General features: G+C 32.1%; 2 protein-coding genes across 2 annotated transcripts; one reads left to right on the plus strand and one right to left on the minus strand.

The window, feature by feature from the left end:
- The first annotated feature begins 68 nt into the window (after positions 1 to 68).
- On the plus strand, positions 69 to 5,726 carry LOC149890583 (uncharacterized). The gene is made up of 3 exons (XM_090081852.1): positions 69 to 3,701; positions 3,789 to 4,338; positions 5,045 to 5,726. Exons 1-3 carry the CDS (start codon positions 232 to 234, stop codon positions 5,546 to 5,548), a joined length of 4,524 nt encoding a protein of 1,507 aa, XP_089937978.1. The 5' UTR covers positions 69 to 231; the 3' UTR covers positions 5,549 to 5,726.
- A 3,143-nt stretch (positions 5,727 to 8,869) lies between these two features.
- On the minus strand, positions 8,870 to 11,827 carry LOC149890584 (uncharacterized). The gene is made up of 3 exons (XM_090083292.1): positions 11,672 to 11,827; positions 11,486 to 11,575; positions 8,870 to 11,368 (listed from the first exon to the last, which is right to left on the minus strand). The coding sequence occupies exon 3, from the start codon at positions 11,062 to 11,064 to the stop codon at positions 10,282 to 10,284; it is 783 nt and encodes a 260-aa protein (XP_089939418.1). The 5' UTR covers positions 11,065 to 11,368; positions 11,486 to 11,575; positions 11,672 to 11,827; the 3' UTR covers positions 8,870 to 10,281.
- Between the last annotated feature and the right edge of the window lie 3,465 nt (positions 11,828 to 15,292).

Here is a 15,292-nt window from a genome sequence, read left to right on the forward strand (position 1 = left end):
TTTTTTTTTTTAATCTGGTTAAACGATGTTTAAAATACGGTAGTCATTGTATAAAACTTTGCATCACAAGAACAATTTATTCTTTCACGAAAGAGTGATCATAATGAAAGCAAAAAACAGATATTTACTGCTTTGTTTTTGGTTTTGTTTACGGTTTGAAACACGTGAAGCAGAAAAAGTCCGTTGAAAACAAAAAACAAAAAAGCTAACAGAAAAAAACTTAAAAGGAAGATGGCTTTGATGTTTGGTATTTTGTATTATTTTGTAATATTTTTATCTTTTTCTTCTTGTAAAAATATAGTTTCTAGAGAAGAAAGCCAGAATGATATACTCGAAGCATGCGAAAACTCAAGTTGTGTTTGTACAAAGTCTCATTACAAACACATTGACTCAGATACAACTTGGTCTGAATTAAATCTAACATGCAAAACGTTCGAGCAACTGAAAGCGTTTTCGATTACAAAAAAAGCAATGGTTTACGACAGCACAACTGATGATAATACCGAAGATAACACTGAAAATAAGAAGATTGAATTAATAAATAGCACAGATTTACCAATTGAAGTTCAAGATATCATAGAAAATAAAGATGGTGAAAATTATTCCAATGACAAAAAGAAAGCTTTTGAGGTTATTGAAGCTGTTGTAGAGGAACCACTTGTGCCCACAATAACCAGTAATTGCAGTGAAATCATGTCAGTATGCTTCGAAAATGAAAAAAATGACGACTTAAAGTACATAACACGATTAAAAATCGTTGGGAAGGAATTATGGCGACTCGGAACGAAAGAAGGCCCTATTTTACAACTTTTTCCAAATTTGCGAAATTTAACTATTATATCAAATGCTCCGATATTAGAAATTCAGTTAGTTGAATTGTCATTTTTAGGAACTTTGTCTATTCATGTTAATAACGCTGTAGTGAAGTTGTATTGCGCGTTCGATAACGAACTATGCTTATCGAACCCAAAAGGTTTGGATAGATTATATCTTGATTTCAACTCCACATCAGAAAGCGCTTTTAAGGTCTATGGAAACTTCAAATTTCCAAAGAAAATTTATTTTTTAACGATTCATGTTGATAGTGAGGATCAAACTGCTAATAAAATTCATAAAAATATTGATGAGGAAAAAGGCGCACAAACCGGCGTTTTTAAAAACATTGAGTTTGATTATGTGGTCCTGGATCTACCTCCACAACCAAATCATTTTTTTGATATAAAAGACTTTTCTGGAATAACAGTTCACACCAGGTTCACGATAAATGGAGAGTCTGAAAAAGTAATTGAATTTTTACTTTCTGCTTACGAAACAGGATTACAATATCCATTAGGTTTTTCTTTTGGCGATGATTTGAGCACAGTGCCTTTCATTAATTTGAAGAATGAGACTTTTGACGAGTCGCAGTTTACGTCATGTAAATATGGGAAAAAGCTCCTGGATCATGCTTATATGAATGAATACCAAGAGAGTGATGACAAAATTCTGATCATCCGCGGTTTTCACTTGAAGCTCACACAAATTATGGAACATGCTAGAAATCGGACAACATACAGCTCAATAAAGATAATTCGAGTGTATGCATACAACTTTGATGTTGACGAGGAACCATCAGTTCAAGGCTTAAAGCTTGAAGAGAAGAAACTTGTTATAAACTACGTCAATGTTGGGACAACAAAAGCAGAGATTGCCGGAATTAAAAACCAAACATACAAAAAAGTGTCTTTATTATATAGATATGTTTTTCAAATACAGTTTATCAGTATGAAAAGTAAACATGACGCTGATCCAATCTTTATGAGAGCCGCTGCAACATGTTTAATCATGAACATTGGTTCACAAAACAAACTCGCGCCAAACAGTTTGATTAAAAGTGACCAGAGACTATCAACGTGGTATGACGTTATTCGCAAATCCGCTAATTTCAATAATTTCAATAAAACATTATACACACCATTAGAGATTTCCCGTACTCTCGCCGCATTTAATTACTTAGAGGAATACATCATGTGGCGCGATAATCAAAATACGAATGTCACTCGAGTACCCTTTTTATCATTGCAAGTTTTGAGTCAGAACATCCAAATCTTAGCACAAGCTGGTCGAGATATCAGAGATAAATCAAACCATTTGCAATCGTTAGCTAGTTTGGAAGAAATTAAAAAAATGGCAAGTAATAATCTCAAGAAAACACTTCAATCAGTTGGAGATGCAAAAATAGCCATTCTCAAAGCATCTAAACAGAAATCAGAGTCGCTTGGAGATATAGAACTGAGAAAGCAAAACGATATTGATAAGCAGATAAACAACAGTCAAAAGTTTATCGATTACTTGACAAATGAGTTTTCAAAGTTCTCAAAAGAAGTTGAAGATGAAACTATAAACTTTAAAAATGGAGTCATTCTTGCAACTACTCTAGCAGTCGCAGAAGCAGCTGCAGAGGCAGTTAATTGTGTCCTTGGAATCTTTACTGGAGGTTTTAACCCAGCGAAAGCGTTAAAGACTGCACGAAACGCTGGCAAGTTGGCAACAATTATTCCGAAACTAATGAAAGTTATGAAAACCATCAAAAACTTGATACAAAAGAGACAACTTTTAGGAACAATATTTAAAAAGGTGAAAGGAGCTTGGAAAACGAAGACTACAAAGTTAACCGAGTTTTTCAAACGACAAAAAGATGTCTTAAAGGATTGGTGGAATAAAAAACCCACTGTTTTAGATAAAAAGAGTACTAAAGATTTAGCCAAAATTAAAAACTTTTACGAGTCCAGCACATCATTCTTTAAAAGTACCACTGATATGGTTGAAAGCACAATATCTTTCATTAAAGCAGAGCGAACAGTTAGAATAGGTTTCGATCCTGGCAATCCTCTTCAAGACGTCGCAACACTTATTGAACAATTCAAAGATAAAACGGCGACTGAAGCAATCGAGCAATCTAAGAAGTTAAGTGCTGAGGATGTTTTTAAATGGACAATAGCAAAAGAGCATACTGTTGGAATGATTGATTCAACTCTATCAAATGATGTGCCAGAAGCAACAAATTACAGAACTGCACTCTTAAAGCTCATTACAACTGGAGAAACAAAAACACAGGCTACCATCGATCAAGCCGCGCTTGAAACAAGCTTTTCTGCATCAAGACATGCATGGGGTTTGTATTTTGAGGAGAGTGTTTTTACAGCAGAAGAAATTATAAAAACAGAAGATGAGTTAGAGTCCGTAGTTAATAAAGAGACCGAATCGATACGTAATTTGGCATCAAAGAGTCTTTCAGCAGCGTACTTAGATGTAGAATGGGAAAAACTTGCTATCAAACTCGAGTTTATTCGCCTGAACGAAGAATATTGCAACGCTTATTACTACTTCCATCTGGAAAAATGTCAAGAAGATCTTGTTGTTAATCCATCAGATGATCTGGAAAAGATTCTTTCCATTCAAAGCAAGCTTCTGTACCAATCTAATCAAAACCTTCGTCAGTTGTACCCACCTCCACAAACCTTCACTGATCTTACAATCACTATAAAAGAACAAAAGTACTGCAGTTGTTTAAGTCATTTGAATACAACTATTATTGACCCAAAAGTCTTTGAAGATAGATTAAAGATTTTTGAGTCAGAAGAAAATAATGCAATCATGACGACAACATTTGAAGAAAGGTTCAATGACTCTTTTAAAACTCTAAAAGAAGAACGAAACAGGTATTTGGATTATAAAACCATTTGTTTAAGTAATATAAAACTCTTTAATAGAATTTTTATAGATATAAATAAATCAATAAATTTCAGCACAAAAGAAGAAATGTATAATCAAGTAAAGAAATGTTTGCAGGAATCCGGTGTGAGCTACTCTGCGGACCACAAATTTGTTAACGAAATACTGATGAACTGCACTAACGATACAATTCAGAATCTCAAAAAAGATCGTCAGTTTTCCTACACAGTTGACATCGACTCGTCGTATTTCTTAGGACGTGAGCGTGTTCGGATTGATGAAGTAAAAGTCATCTTTAAAGGAGCGAAGACATTGAACGGGATTGTTGAAACCTATGCCGAGTCAACAGGTGTCTCTGAAGATCGATACAATGATCGATGCTTCAAGTTCATCGGTGATAAGTGGATTCGCACTATCTCCTATTACTCGAAGAGTGCTGTTATACAAAATGTTGAAGAACCTGGGAAGAGATCAGATGTAGCAACACCAGATGACAGGCGGAATAAAAAGAATGCTCAATGGCGAGCAATCAAAGAAATAAAAGATCTGATAAAAACACAAAGCAAGGAAATAAAAAGTTTAAACAAAAAAGTTCAAATTTTATTAAAAGAAAAACAAGATCAGGTTATCAAATTTCTTTCTTTTTTTTTTTTTTTTTTTTTTTTTGTTGTTGTAAAATTGTAGCAAACATTTTGTTTGTAGCAAACAAACAATAAAAAAACAACAATAAAAAAACAACAATAAAAAAACAACAATAAAAAAACAAACAATAAAAAAACAAACAATAAAAAAACAACAATAAAAAAACAAACAATAAAAAAACAACAATAAAAAAACAAACAATAAAAAAACAAACAATAAAAAAACAACAATAAAAAAACAAACAATAAAAAAACAACAATAAAAAAAACAAACAATAAAAAAACAAAGTTTGCGTTTCAGGAAGAAATTATATGACTCTTGACAAAATAAAAATATAAAAATGTTTCTTCATAGTTTGCGTTACTTATATGTAATATAATTACAAATTATTTAAAAAAAAAAAAAAATAATAAGAAAAGATGTCTGTTAAAGTACTTTCAAATGTTTTACTAAATCAAGTTACCTTGGTTACAGGAGTAAAAAATGGCAAAATAAAAACAAAATTTGCTCGTTTTTACTGTTACTGCTGATTCTTTTTTTTTTTTTATTCCAAAAAAAATTTTTTAAGTTTAAAGAAAAAAATGCAAAACTTTCGCCCAAAAGAATAAACGGGGATATTGGAAAGAAATAGGGGAACGAAATCTATATTTGTTTTCATACTGAGGAACTAAATTGACATTTGTTTTAGGTTACATTTATTGATTCTGGTAATGTCCACGAAAGCTTTCAAGGGGTTTTTAGAGCACCCACTGTGTTTACAACGTGGTTGTTCGTCATTCCAGAAAACCGAAATCCTGGTCTCGATCTTACAGGTGTAAATGAAATTGAACTGAAATTTTCCGGTAGTTTTATAACAACTGGTCTTTCAAATTCAAGCTATCAATGCAAAGCAAAAGATCAAGATGAAAGTAATGAGCCAAACAATGACGCTCTTGGTAAAGATCAAACGCTTAATGGTGATCAAAGTGAAGTCAACCAACAAATTAATGACGTCCGAAACGTTCATCAAAACCATAGCGGGAAGCAGACAGCTTTTAAGAATAAAAGTCGAAATTCAGAGAAAAAATTAAAGAGTCTAAAAACAGATCGCCGTTCAAAACACAAAAGGCGAAAATCAACAAGTAAAGAAAATGAATTTCAGGAGTCAAATGTTCTCAACAAGGAGCAGCATGATCACCGATATCATCGATGAACAAGAAACACGATGATCACTTTGAAAGTCAAAATAAAATTTAAAAAACCTAAGTTGGCGGCGAATCGGAAAAATCGTGCGGTGTCGAGGGGCGGCATCAGAGCTACAAATGAGCTCTTTTCGACACAACTCCGATTCGTTTAAAAAACAAGAGTGTTTAAAATAAAGATTTTTGCAAGAATTGACTTTTTGTTTTTCCAGACTTTGACGCGCTTCGTTCAACTTGGGTAGATCGTGTCGTGTCTTTTTGTAGGCAAATTCAATTCTTTAAGATGGTTCCAAACTTTTTTCTCATCGACGCCAAACTCTTAAGCCAATTTGCGTATGTTCGTTATCAAACATTTTTAATAAGGACTTTTTAATAATGACCGCGAAACCAGTAGGTGATTTTTTGACACACCAAAATTTATATATAAAAAAAGCATTATTTCAACTCGGCCCACGAGATTCATTTATAGTTTTTTATTGTTCAGTGGAACTATGAAAAACGTTAGCTACGAATAAATGTACTTTTAATTTTTACGAACTGCCTGGACATTCTGAGCACCAATCGAATTTAGATTTGCTAATTAAGTTGCATTACTATCTTGCTAATTGAGCTTTAGGTTAGATATCTTTGCATATTCATTTAAGTTGAGTTTAAACACTTGTAATGATGTCATCAAAACCCTTTTTTTCTTTCTTGACAAAAGTTTCGTAAAATTCATTGTTTCGATTGAACACATTTGAACACAGATTCAGATGCTAATTTTTTTTCTATTCTTTTTTTAATCTGGCTTCGACATAAGATTGTTCATGTTTAATAGTGCGAACTGTACTTCTATGAAATAAATGGAAACCAGTTCAAAAAAAAAACTTATTGCATTTATTTTAACATTTGTTCTTATTCTATTGAAGAGACTTACACGCAATGTCATTTACTCATAAATACTCAATTGGTCAAAAACGTTCGCTCCTAGCTCTTTTGTGTAAACCTTTCTTGAGTCATCTTGATTGATGCTCTAGTTGTCTGCCATCATGTGATTGTCCCAACGTCCCTGTTAACAACTTTCCATAGTCTTAAGATCTTGGTAGAACCACTCTCTTTGCTTTTAAATCTCTTTTCCGGGAATTTCAAGAAACTGGTGACGATGGCTATTTGTGAAATGAAGTTTTATACTCGTTTTAAGAAAGTTTTTAACAACTGTCACAAACATTAACTAAGCTGGTTTCTCCTTGCCACCCATTGTTTTAACAAACTTTTTCTTATTTATAAGATAGCAAATTTGTGATGCATCACAAACTCGTGCTTTTTTTTCATAATTGACAAACTGCTGGTACTATGTACCATTAGGAAATATCAGTTTTCAGTGCTCTAAAAAATTGTTTCAAACAGCCAAGTTTAAAATGGAGTGGTGAAAAACTTTTTTTCATTTTTTTTTCTAACAACGGATTCATTCATAATATTTGTAGCATTAATGTGAAAGTTTTGCAAATGAGTCATGCTTTTTGTATTCAGTGTCGATTTCTTGCTCAACTGCCCCAAACTTTAAGATAACATGGTAATTTGGTAAAACAATTTTGCTGACCATGGAAAATGTTTACCATTTTTTGATTTACACAAATAATTGTTCCGGATATTTATTCAAGTATCGTTTTAATGTCATGGAGGTCTCAAGCAAATAAATAGAATAACCTATTGATATAGAACCAAAATTATTGCCATGATGCAAAAGAACGTATCTGAGGCATTGCTTTGACCTGTCGAGAGTCTCCATTTTGTTGGATTAAAGGTTTCTTGTTTTAAAGTACAAAACTTTTATAAAACAATCTTTCAATTCTTTTAATCGAGAGAATTTTTCAAAGTAAATTTTTCAAAAGTTTTTCTGCTGCTGAATTAAAAAGTTCGAAACCACAAAGTCGTTCAGTTGATTAAAACTCTGAGGCAATTTTAAATGTTTAGCAGGAGGAGGAAATTTATTGGAGGAGAAGTCTTTCAAATTTGATTGTTTTTTCTCAGTTTCTTTATATGAAAAATAGTTTTTACAGAAATATAAGGGCCTATGTTCCTACGGCCCTTATATTTCCGCAAAATATTCTCTTGAACATCTGTGAGGAGTTTCCTTGAAATATAAATAAATCAAAGGAGTTTGTTAATTAGAAATTGAGACTTCACCACGGAAATTTACATCTGGCTGACGAGAGGTTTTGATAGAGGAAAATAAGATGCAACGTCGGTAATTCGAAAACTTACATTTAAGAAGCTCCTACCACCGCTTCAAATGTCAATGACCTGTTCAAAAGATTGTTTGACATAATATTTGCTAAATTATTTCTTAGGCAAAAGAAAAGTGTTGAGTTTATCTTTTTTCCACAATCCTATCGGTTGACGTTTTGAACAGATAATAAGAATTTCATTAATTCATACATATTAGGATAAGACTGATGTCTTGCCAAAATCAACTCCAAGTTTTATGAGAATTTGAGCCCTCTCCGATAAAAGCGTGACAGCTTGACAAGAAGCAATGCTCCTAATTTTTCGTTGACTATTTGCTTAGTTTGTATTTAGAAATGTCTTCATGTCAACATTCATTTATTCGTTTCCAGCGATCACAGACGTCTAAATGACATTGCACATTGACACAAGACAACAAAAAATCGGAAGTAAAACCCTTCATCTTTTGTTATAAATAAAGTGCCCTCTTTTAAATTACATCAAATTACAATGATTTTTTGATCAGCTATGCGCCACCATAACTTCTAGCCTCTCTTTAAAAACTTCACAGGGTTCTACTGTTTTAATAAATTTCAGTCTTGAATGCTATCATCGGTTCATCAACAGAGTGTTTTTTAGTCCCATGGTAATGTGTTTCAAAAGTATCATTTCCATTTGCGATTCAACTGATTTTTTACGAGTTACGAGATCAAATGTAACTGAATACATTTAAATTGATTCTCCTTTTCTGAGAAAACGCCTGTTACTATTTTAATTTTTTCAGCTTTCTAAATCTTGGCTTCGGAAGAAACACGACAAAGTTCAGTGAGTGTGTCTGTCAGCATATATGGATAAGAAATATGCTTGAAGGTCACAAGCATCACTGGATTTACTTTGACATTCAATATAACAAGTTGAAATATCTGAATTATCAAGCATATTCATTAGGGTATGTCATACTTTAAAAAAATTTTAAATTTTCAAAAATAACAATTTGGTGAGTGATTTTATTATGTGGTAGGTATTTCTAAACAACATTGAAATGAAATCATTTTTGTGTGTGAATGTGTGTGTGTGTGTGGGGGGGAGGGGGGGAGAGGGTAAAAATGAATATAAAAATTACAATATTTAAGTAAATACCGTTTAAATGAAAACAATGCATAAAATTACGTTACATTTTCATAACACGTGGTATAGATTTTTACAACGCTAAAAAGTATTCTATGAAATTTAAAACTTGCAGATGAACTGCATGAAATTGTTATATGTGAAACACTAAAATTTTTTGTGGACACGGATTTTTTTTTTCCGAATATAACTACATAAATAACTATAATTACATAAAATGTTTTAAAAAAAAAACACGTTTTGATGGAAAACAAAATTTTTACGAGAATCAAGCTTGAATATCAACTAAACAGTTTGATTAAATCTTTCTGGGATTTCAGATTTGGAACAACATCTTGTGCTTTATTCTTGCTCCGATAAAACCGTCGCGTCTCTGAAAACCATAAACTGCAGCTGCTGCTTCAGTCACTTCCTTTGCAACTCTTTCACATGACTGAGGATAGTAAGGTACTTCCATTGGAGAATCTATTACTTTTTGTTATTTTTTTTTTCGTCATTTTACATGTGAAATTCGGCTCCAAGATTTGTTCATAACTCCAGTCAGTGAGTTCAAGGAGAGTCACAACATCAAAGTTGAGTGTAGGTTTTTTTCGGTTTCTTACATTTGCATCACCTTGCTCTGAGCCTCATCTAACTTTCAGAATCATGTTAACTGCAAAATTTCTATTTTCATTTGATGAGATTGCAAGAAGAGAAATAAGAAGAAACTCAGAATGAGCATGAAATGGCCCATTTTGAATAGACTTTGTAACGGCATCCTTAACTTCGACTGTTTGACCTCTTAATAAATAAATAAGTTTAATTAGATGATGGGGCCCATTGACAATTGAATGTTTCACCTTGATTCTAACTGCGAAAGAACTTTTCGATTTTTTAAAGTGTCACCTTCCTAGCCATGTTCACTAATGTAAAACCAAAGGATTGCCTGACCAGTTATGAGCCACCTGCTATGGTAAAGATTTCCACTTTTTTTGTTGACAAGTGAAGGATTCAAGATACCTGATTAAAGACAAGAAACTAACTTGTAACTTAGTAGAGCGTTGGTGGACATTGACTTTAAAATGTCATCGAGAATTTTAATCAGAGGTTCAATCTGTCTAATCGCTTCAAACTGTTCTAGTCGTTTTAATTGATTTACTTTTGATAATAGTTTGCTTATAGGCCCTTTAAATCCATCCTTAGAGTTTGCAGGCCTATAAAGAGTAGCAATCAGGTGTCCTAAAGCTAATTTGTATGCAACATGCAAATTGACCAAAAACATTTTCTTCCTATTCGTTTCTCCAGATGGGTTACTAATCCGTCATCGTTACCAGACCCAGTCATTGAATTTGTGGAACCTGATCCAATCACAATCATAGTTTGATAAACTCCTCTAGGATCCATTCAGTTATAAAGTCCGATTACAGCTTCTTTAGCTGGTTTGTTTGGACCCTCTGAAGGTGTTCGTTTTAGTAATTGAATCTTCAATCAAAATTAGAGTTGGATCTTTTCTTCCATCTACAAATATGCCTTTGATAGGTGCTTCAACAATTAGTTTTTCTGAGAAAACTCTAGTTTTATCCATAATCTCTTCTCTGGCTCTCCAAACTTTTTTAGGATCATATGCTAAATTAGTCATTGGATTCAAGTAATTAGATTTGATCAATTCTTGTAGAAAAGCAGATACAATTGCAGATGTAGCAGCAGGTAATATGTCAAATCGAAGAGATGCTAGTGCTGTATTGGGGATCTTCATGTAATTCTGTTTGATGGTAACAAAAGTTTTTTGTTTGATATTATTTGAGCTGTCTTCAGAAGATATTTCATTTGCATCCCTATTATTTTCAGGAGAAGTTACTTGATTAAAGTTTTGTCCTACTGATTCATAAACTTCATCTTCAACGTTTCCTGTTTGAACATGTGTATTAATATGAGCTTTTTTATTCGAAGTGTTTCTTTTTTCTAATGATGCAATATCTGTTGTTTTTTTTTTCCCTGCCTTAACCTTTCTTTCTGTTTCTACCTTGTCTATTTGATACATTTGGTAGCCTGACTTTTCACCAACCTTATCTATTTGAGATCTGAGCCATAGTAAGTCAAGTTGTGGCACCTTAATATCTTTTGAACAAATGCTTAAAATGTGAACTCTTGCAGCACAGTTTTTAACCTCCTTACATGGAGAGTTTTCATCTGTACAAAGTAATACTTTGCACATAGAGTTTGTTATATCTAATAATTTGTCCAGTTTACCTTCCCACAATTTTTACAATTGTTTTCTTTTGTTTCTTTTCGATTAAAAATGTCTCTAAACTTATTCCAGACTGTTAAAATTTTATCTGACAGCGTGTTTTGAGATATGACTAGAGGAATCTTAAACAAAATATTGGATTAAGACCATTGTTTCAATACCAAGTCTGCCAATACCAAGTCTGCCAATACCAAGTCTGCCAATACCAAGTCTGCCAATACCAAGTCTGCCAATACCAAGTCTGCCAATACCAAGTCTGCCAATACCAAGTCTGCCAATACCACAGAGATTTCTTTTACAGATAGATGACATCTCCCACAAAAAATATTAAATTTAAACTGTTATAAAATTGTTTGTTAGAAATACTTAATATTGTAATATTTCCTACCCAGTGGTCACTGGATGTCCAGAGATAAACAGCGGGCATCCAAATGTCTAATGTATGTCCTATGGATGTCATCGGACGTCTTGTGCCCCTCTAGGTATATATAGAAAATGCTCTTATCAATATTGTGTCAAAAAACTCACCTATCAAGATTGTCAGAAAGAAGCAAACTTTCTTGAATATGTAGACCTTTCTTTAGTACATCCCTCAGTGTAGAAACTTCAGTTTCCAGCCAATCTTTTCCTACTCCAAGATATTTAGTTCAGTTAGTTGTAGAAGAATGTCAAGTTTGTTTCAGTTTTGAACTCTCCATAACACAATATTTTATTTAATTTATTATTCACTGTAAAACGATAATAATTATAATAAAAAACCACAAAAAAAATTCAACAAAAATTGCAACTTTTTGATATCGCAGGCACATAAATTAATCTACTGCTAACACAAAGCAAATACTAAGTGCTAAGTAACTGTGTTCGTTAATTCATAGATTACAATTACAAATGGACTTAGGTTCCATTAAAGTCCGTTTTTCTTAGTTAGGTAATTAAAAATGTAAAGTTTTGTTAACTTTTTGTCGTAAAGATGTAGTTTTTTTCTTATTTTTACATTTTCAAGTTGATTTTCTAGTTGAATATTTTTGGTTGAAATTTGCTTAACTAACCCCAACCCATAAAAATCACTCCCCAAATGTCATTTTTAAAAATTTTTTAGTATGACACACCCTAATATTCATAGCTTAAATAGAATTAGAGTTAACATAAAAAGTATAAGATTAAATTGAACGATGCTCAACCTACGCTAACTTCTGTTTTATTTACAAGTTTCATCATATATCTTTCGTAAAAATATTTAAAATATGAACACGTTGTACGTGATAACAATAATGAAGCTAACTTTTTTTATTGAGACGGTGATGTCCAAGTACTTTCATCAAAGTTTTTTAGCAAAAAAACCGCTGCTTTCGATGGTCTTTTGGAAACCTGCCGCTATTTACTTGGTAACTAAAGTATCAGGGGCCCTATTTCCAAAAACTGTTTTTGGAACTGATCTGATTACACCTTGCTTTAATATATTAATATTTTAATATAATAATATTTTTCAGTGAGTACTCAAGTAAATCGGAATCATTGTGAAAAGAATGAAGTCAAATTCCAGTGATGGATAGAAACCAACTTATGACTTTACCGACTTATTAAGCAGATGTGTTATCAATTTAACAACTTTTTAACTTTTAAATAACTTTTATTTAACTAACTTTTAACATTAAAAGGCAACTTGGTAGGCATTAAAGCTTTTGTTTGCTTTTCTTTTTGTTAGCATATTCTTAATTTATTTATTTCTTAATCTTTCTTAAGTCCAACTTACAATTTCACTATTAATTATTAGGGGAGGCTGGAGCTAGTTGGCCACAGGGGTTAGTTAACACACTGCGTTTAACTTTGGAATTTTCCACCAAAAATTTTCAAAATTCACATAGAACCTTCCCACTTAACTAAATCGTTTTTCAGTGTAGTATCAGGGCTATATGCGCATGCGGATTGGAGTTTTAGCAATTTTTGTATTTTTTTTTACTAATTTTGTAACTTTTGTAAGTACAGTAGCGTCCAAAAGTAATTGGACAAACACCTTTTAGGTTATATATTCTCATCGAGTCAACATTTTTAAATGAAATTTTGCCTAAGCATGTCAAACTATACTACAATTACCCTTTTGGAAGTAATTACTTAAAATTTTGCTAAAAGAATGGAAATGACTGGCTCAAAAGTAATTGGACAAACTAAACTCTAACAATGTTGATATAACTTAGACTATTTTAACTTCTTTTTCTGAAGGCAGATTTTTATAAAAACATTCAATGATCAATAATTTGTAATGGGACATAATAAATATTTCAGCGAGGCAGTGAAAAAGTTGATTGTACAAGCATTTAATAACGGTAAGACTGTGCGACAAATTTCAATAGATATGAATATTCCACGATCAACAGTTGGTTATACATTAAAAGTTTTTCAACAACGGAGTCACTTCCAAGTATTAACAAAGTCAGTTTACTAAAAAACTATTTGAAAAAACTTGAAAAACTTGAAAAACTTGAAAAATTATTTGGTAATTTTTTTTTTTTTTTGCTAAATTACGTTTTAAAAGTTAATTGCTATCATGCGTTTGTTTCTACGTTGTTGGTAACGATATCCGATTGATTAAGATCTTGGTGGAGCCGCTCACCATGCTATTCACTCTCATCACCAAGATTGTAAGGGAAACTAGCCAAGTTGTCCATCAAACAATGTTTTTTATTTGTATAACATCCCAGATCACGAGACGTTTGTAGTATTTAAACAACTAGGTTGTTCATAATTTACTTTTTATTACTAAAAAAAATTTCAACAACCAAGTTGTTCTCTGCTTTTTATTGATTACAATTCTCTATGTTTTTTAAGATAATGAAATTGCGCCGCATCAAAAACGACATCGGTTACAAAAACAAAAACGATATCGATTTTCTACTGTTAGCTTTAATTTTTATTCTATTCAATACCCTTTCTTTAGTGATAAATGACATCAAAAAAACACTACCAACACGGGTTAAAAACTAATTTGAGATGTCTTCAATTATTTATTTTTTTTTAATGTTATAGAATAAACAAGTGAAGAAAGTTTGAGTTCAAGATGAAAAAAAAAGTTTAAGAAATTACAAAGCATTTGACCTGGTTTTACTTTTCAAGGTGTCGATTGTTTGGAGCTTTTCATGAAAGAAATGTGCGGACGTTTTGGAACGCATCACGATAGAAATGTGCGGACGCTTTATATGAAGTTAAGAGAGTTTCTAAATATTTAAATGCAGCGTCTTCGTTTTTTAAAAAATCTGGTTAAACGATGTTTAAAGCGGCGTAGTCATTGGATAAAACTTTGCATCACAAGACAATTCTTCATTCACGAAAGAGTGATCATAGTGAAAACGAAAAATTAATATTTATTGCTTGGTTTTTGGTTCTGTTTATTGTTTGAAATATGTGAAGCAGAAAATTTTCAGTTGGTAATTGCAGTGAAATCGGCGAGTTTGTATCCTTCGAGTTTGACTTAAAAACGAAAAAAATGACAACTTAAAGTACATAATACGATTGAATATGGTTGGAAAGGAATTGTAGCAACTCAGAACAAAAGATAACCCTATTTTACAACTTTTCCCATATTTGCGAATATTATCCATAAGTTCAGAGGCTTCTACCATAGAAATTCAGTTGATTGAATCACAAGTTTTACGAGACTTCTATATTACTGAAAATAACACTGAAGTAAAGTTGTATTGCGCGTTCGGTAGCGATTTATGTTTATCAAACCCAAGAGGTTGAAATAAATTACGTTTTGAGTTCAATCATGCATCACGAAGCGCTATAAAGGTTTTTGGAAAGCTCAAGTTCCCAAAGAAAATTAATGCACTTACCATCAAACTTAATAACCTAAATGATAATGATACAAGTGACAAAAAATTGAAATCGCAATTAAAAACCTAAACGATGATGTCAAAAGTGACCAAATTACTGAAGAAGCATTCAAACGCTTGTTTGTCTTCTTCAAAACTTCTTCTTCAGGAGCACTTTATCAAACATCGAGTTTGATAACCGCCACCACCAAATAACGTTTTTGATATAAAAGACTTTTCCGAAATCACAGCTCACTCCTATTTCTCAACTCATGGATATTAAAAAAATGTATTGAAAATTCTATCTTCAGTTTACGACATAGGGTTACAATATCCATTAGAAATTTCTTTTGTCGATTGATCTTCAAACTAATGAAAGGTACTAA

The sequence above is a fragment of the Hydra viridissima genome, unplaced genomic scaffold (genome assembly GCF_058129835.1).
Source record: "Hydra viridissima isolate aposymbiotic clone 2 unplaced genomic scaffold, HvirCarnegie_v1 scaffold_3, whole genome shotgun sequence".
Lineage (NCBI taxonomy): Eukaryota > Metazoa > Cnidaria > Hydrozoa > Anthoathecata > Hydridae > Hydra > Hydra viridissima.

Coding starts and splice junctions, on each gene's coding strand:
- LOC149890583 (XM_090081852.1), top strand. CDS start 232: ATGGCTTTGATGTTTGGTATTTTGTATTATTTTGTAATATTTTTATCT. Junction 3,702..3,788: donor CTAAAAGAAGAACGAAACAG/GTATTTGGATTA, acceptor AATAAATTTCAG/CACAAAAGAAGAAATGTATA. Junction 4,339..5,044: donor TAAAAGAAAAACAAGATCAG/GTTATCAAATTT, acceptor CATTTGTTTTAG/GTTACATTTATTGATTCTGG.
- LOC149890584 (XM_090083292.1), bottom strand. CDS start 11,064: ATGTGCAAAGTATTACTTTGTACAGATGAAAACTCTCCATGTAAGGAG.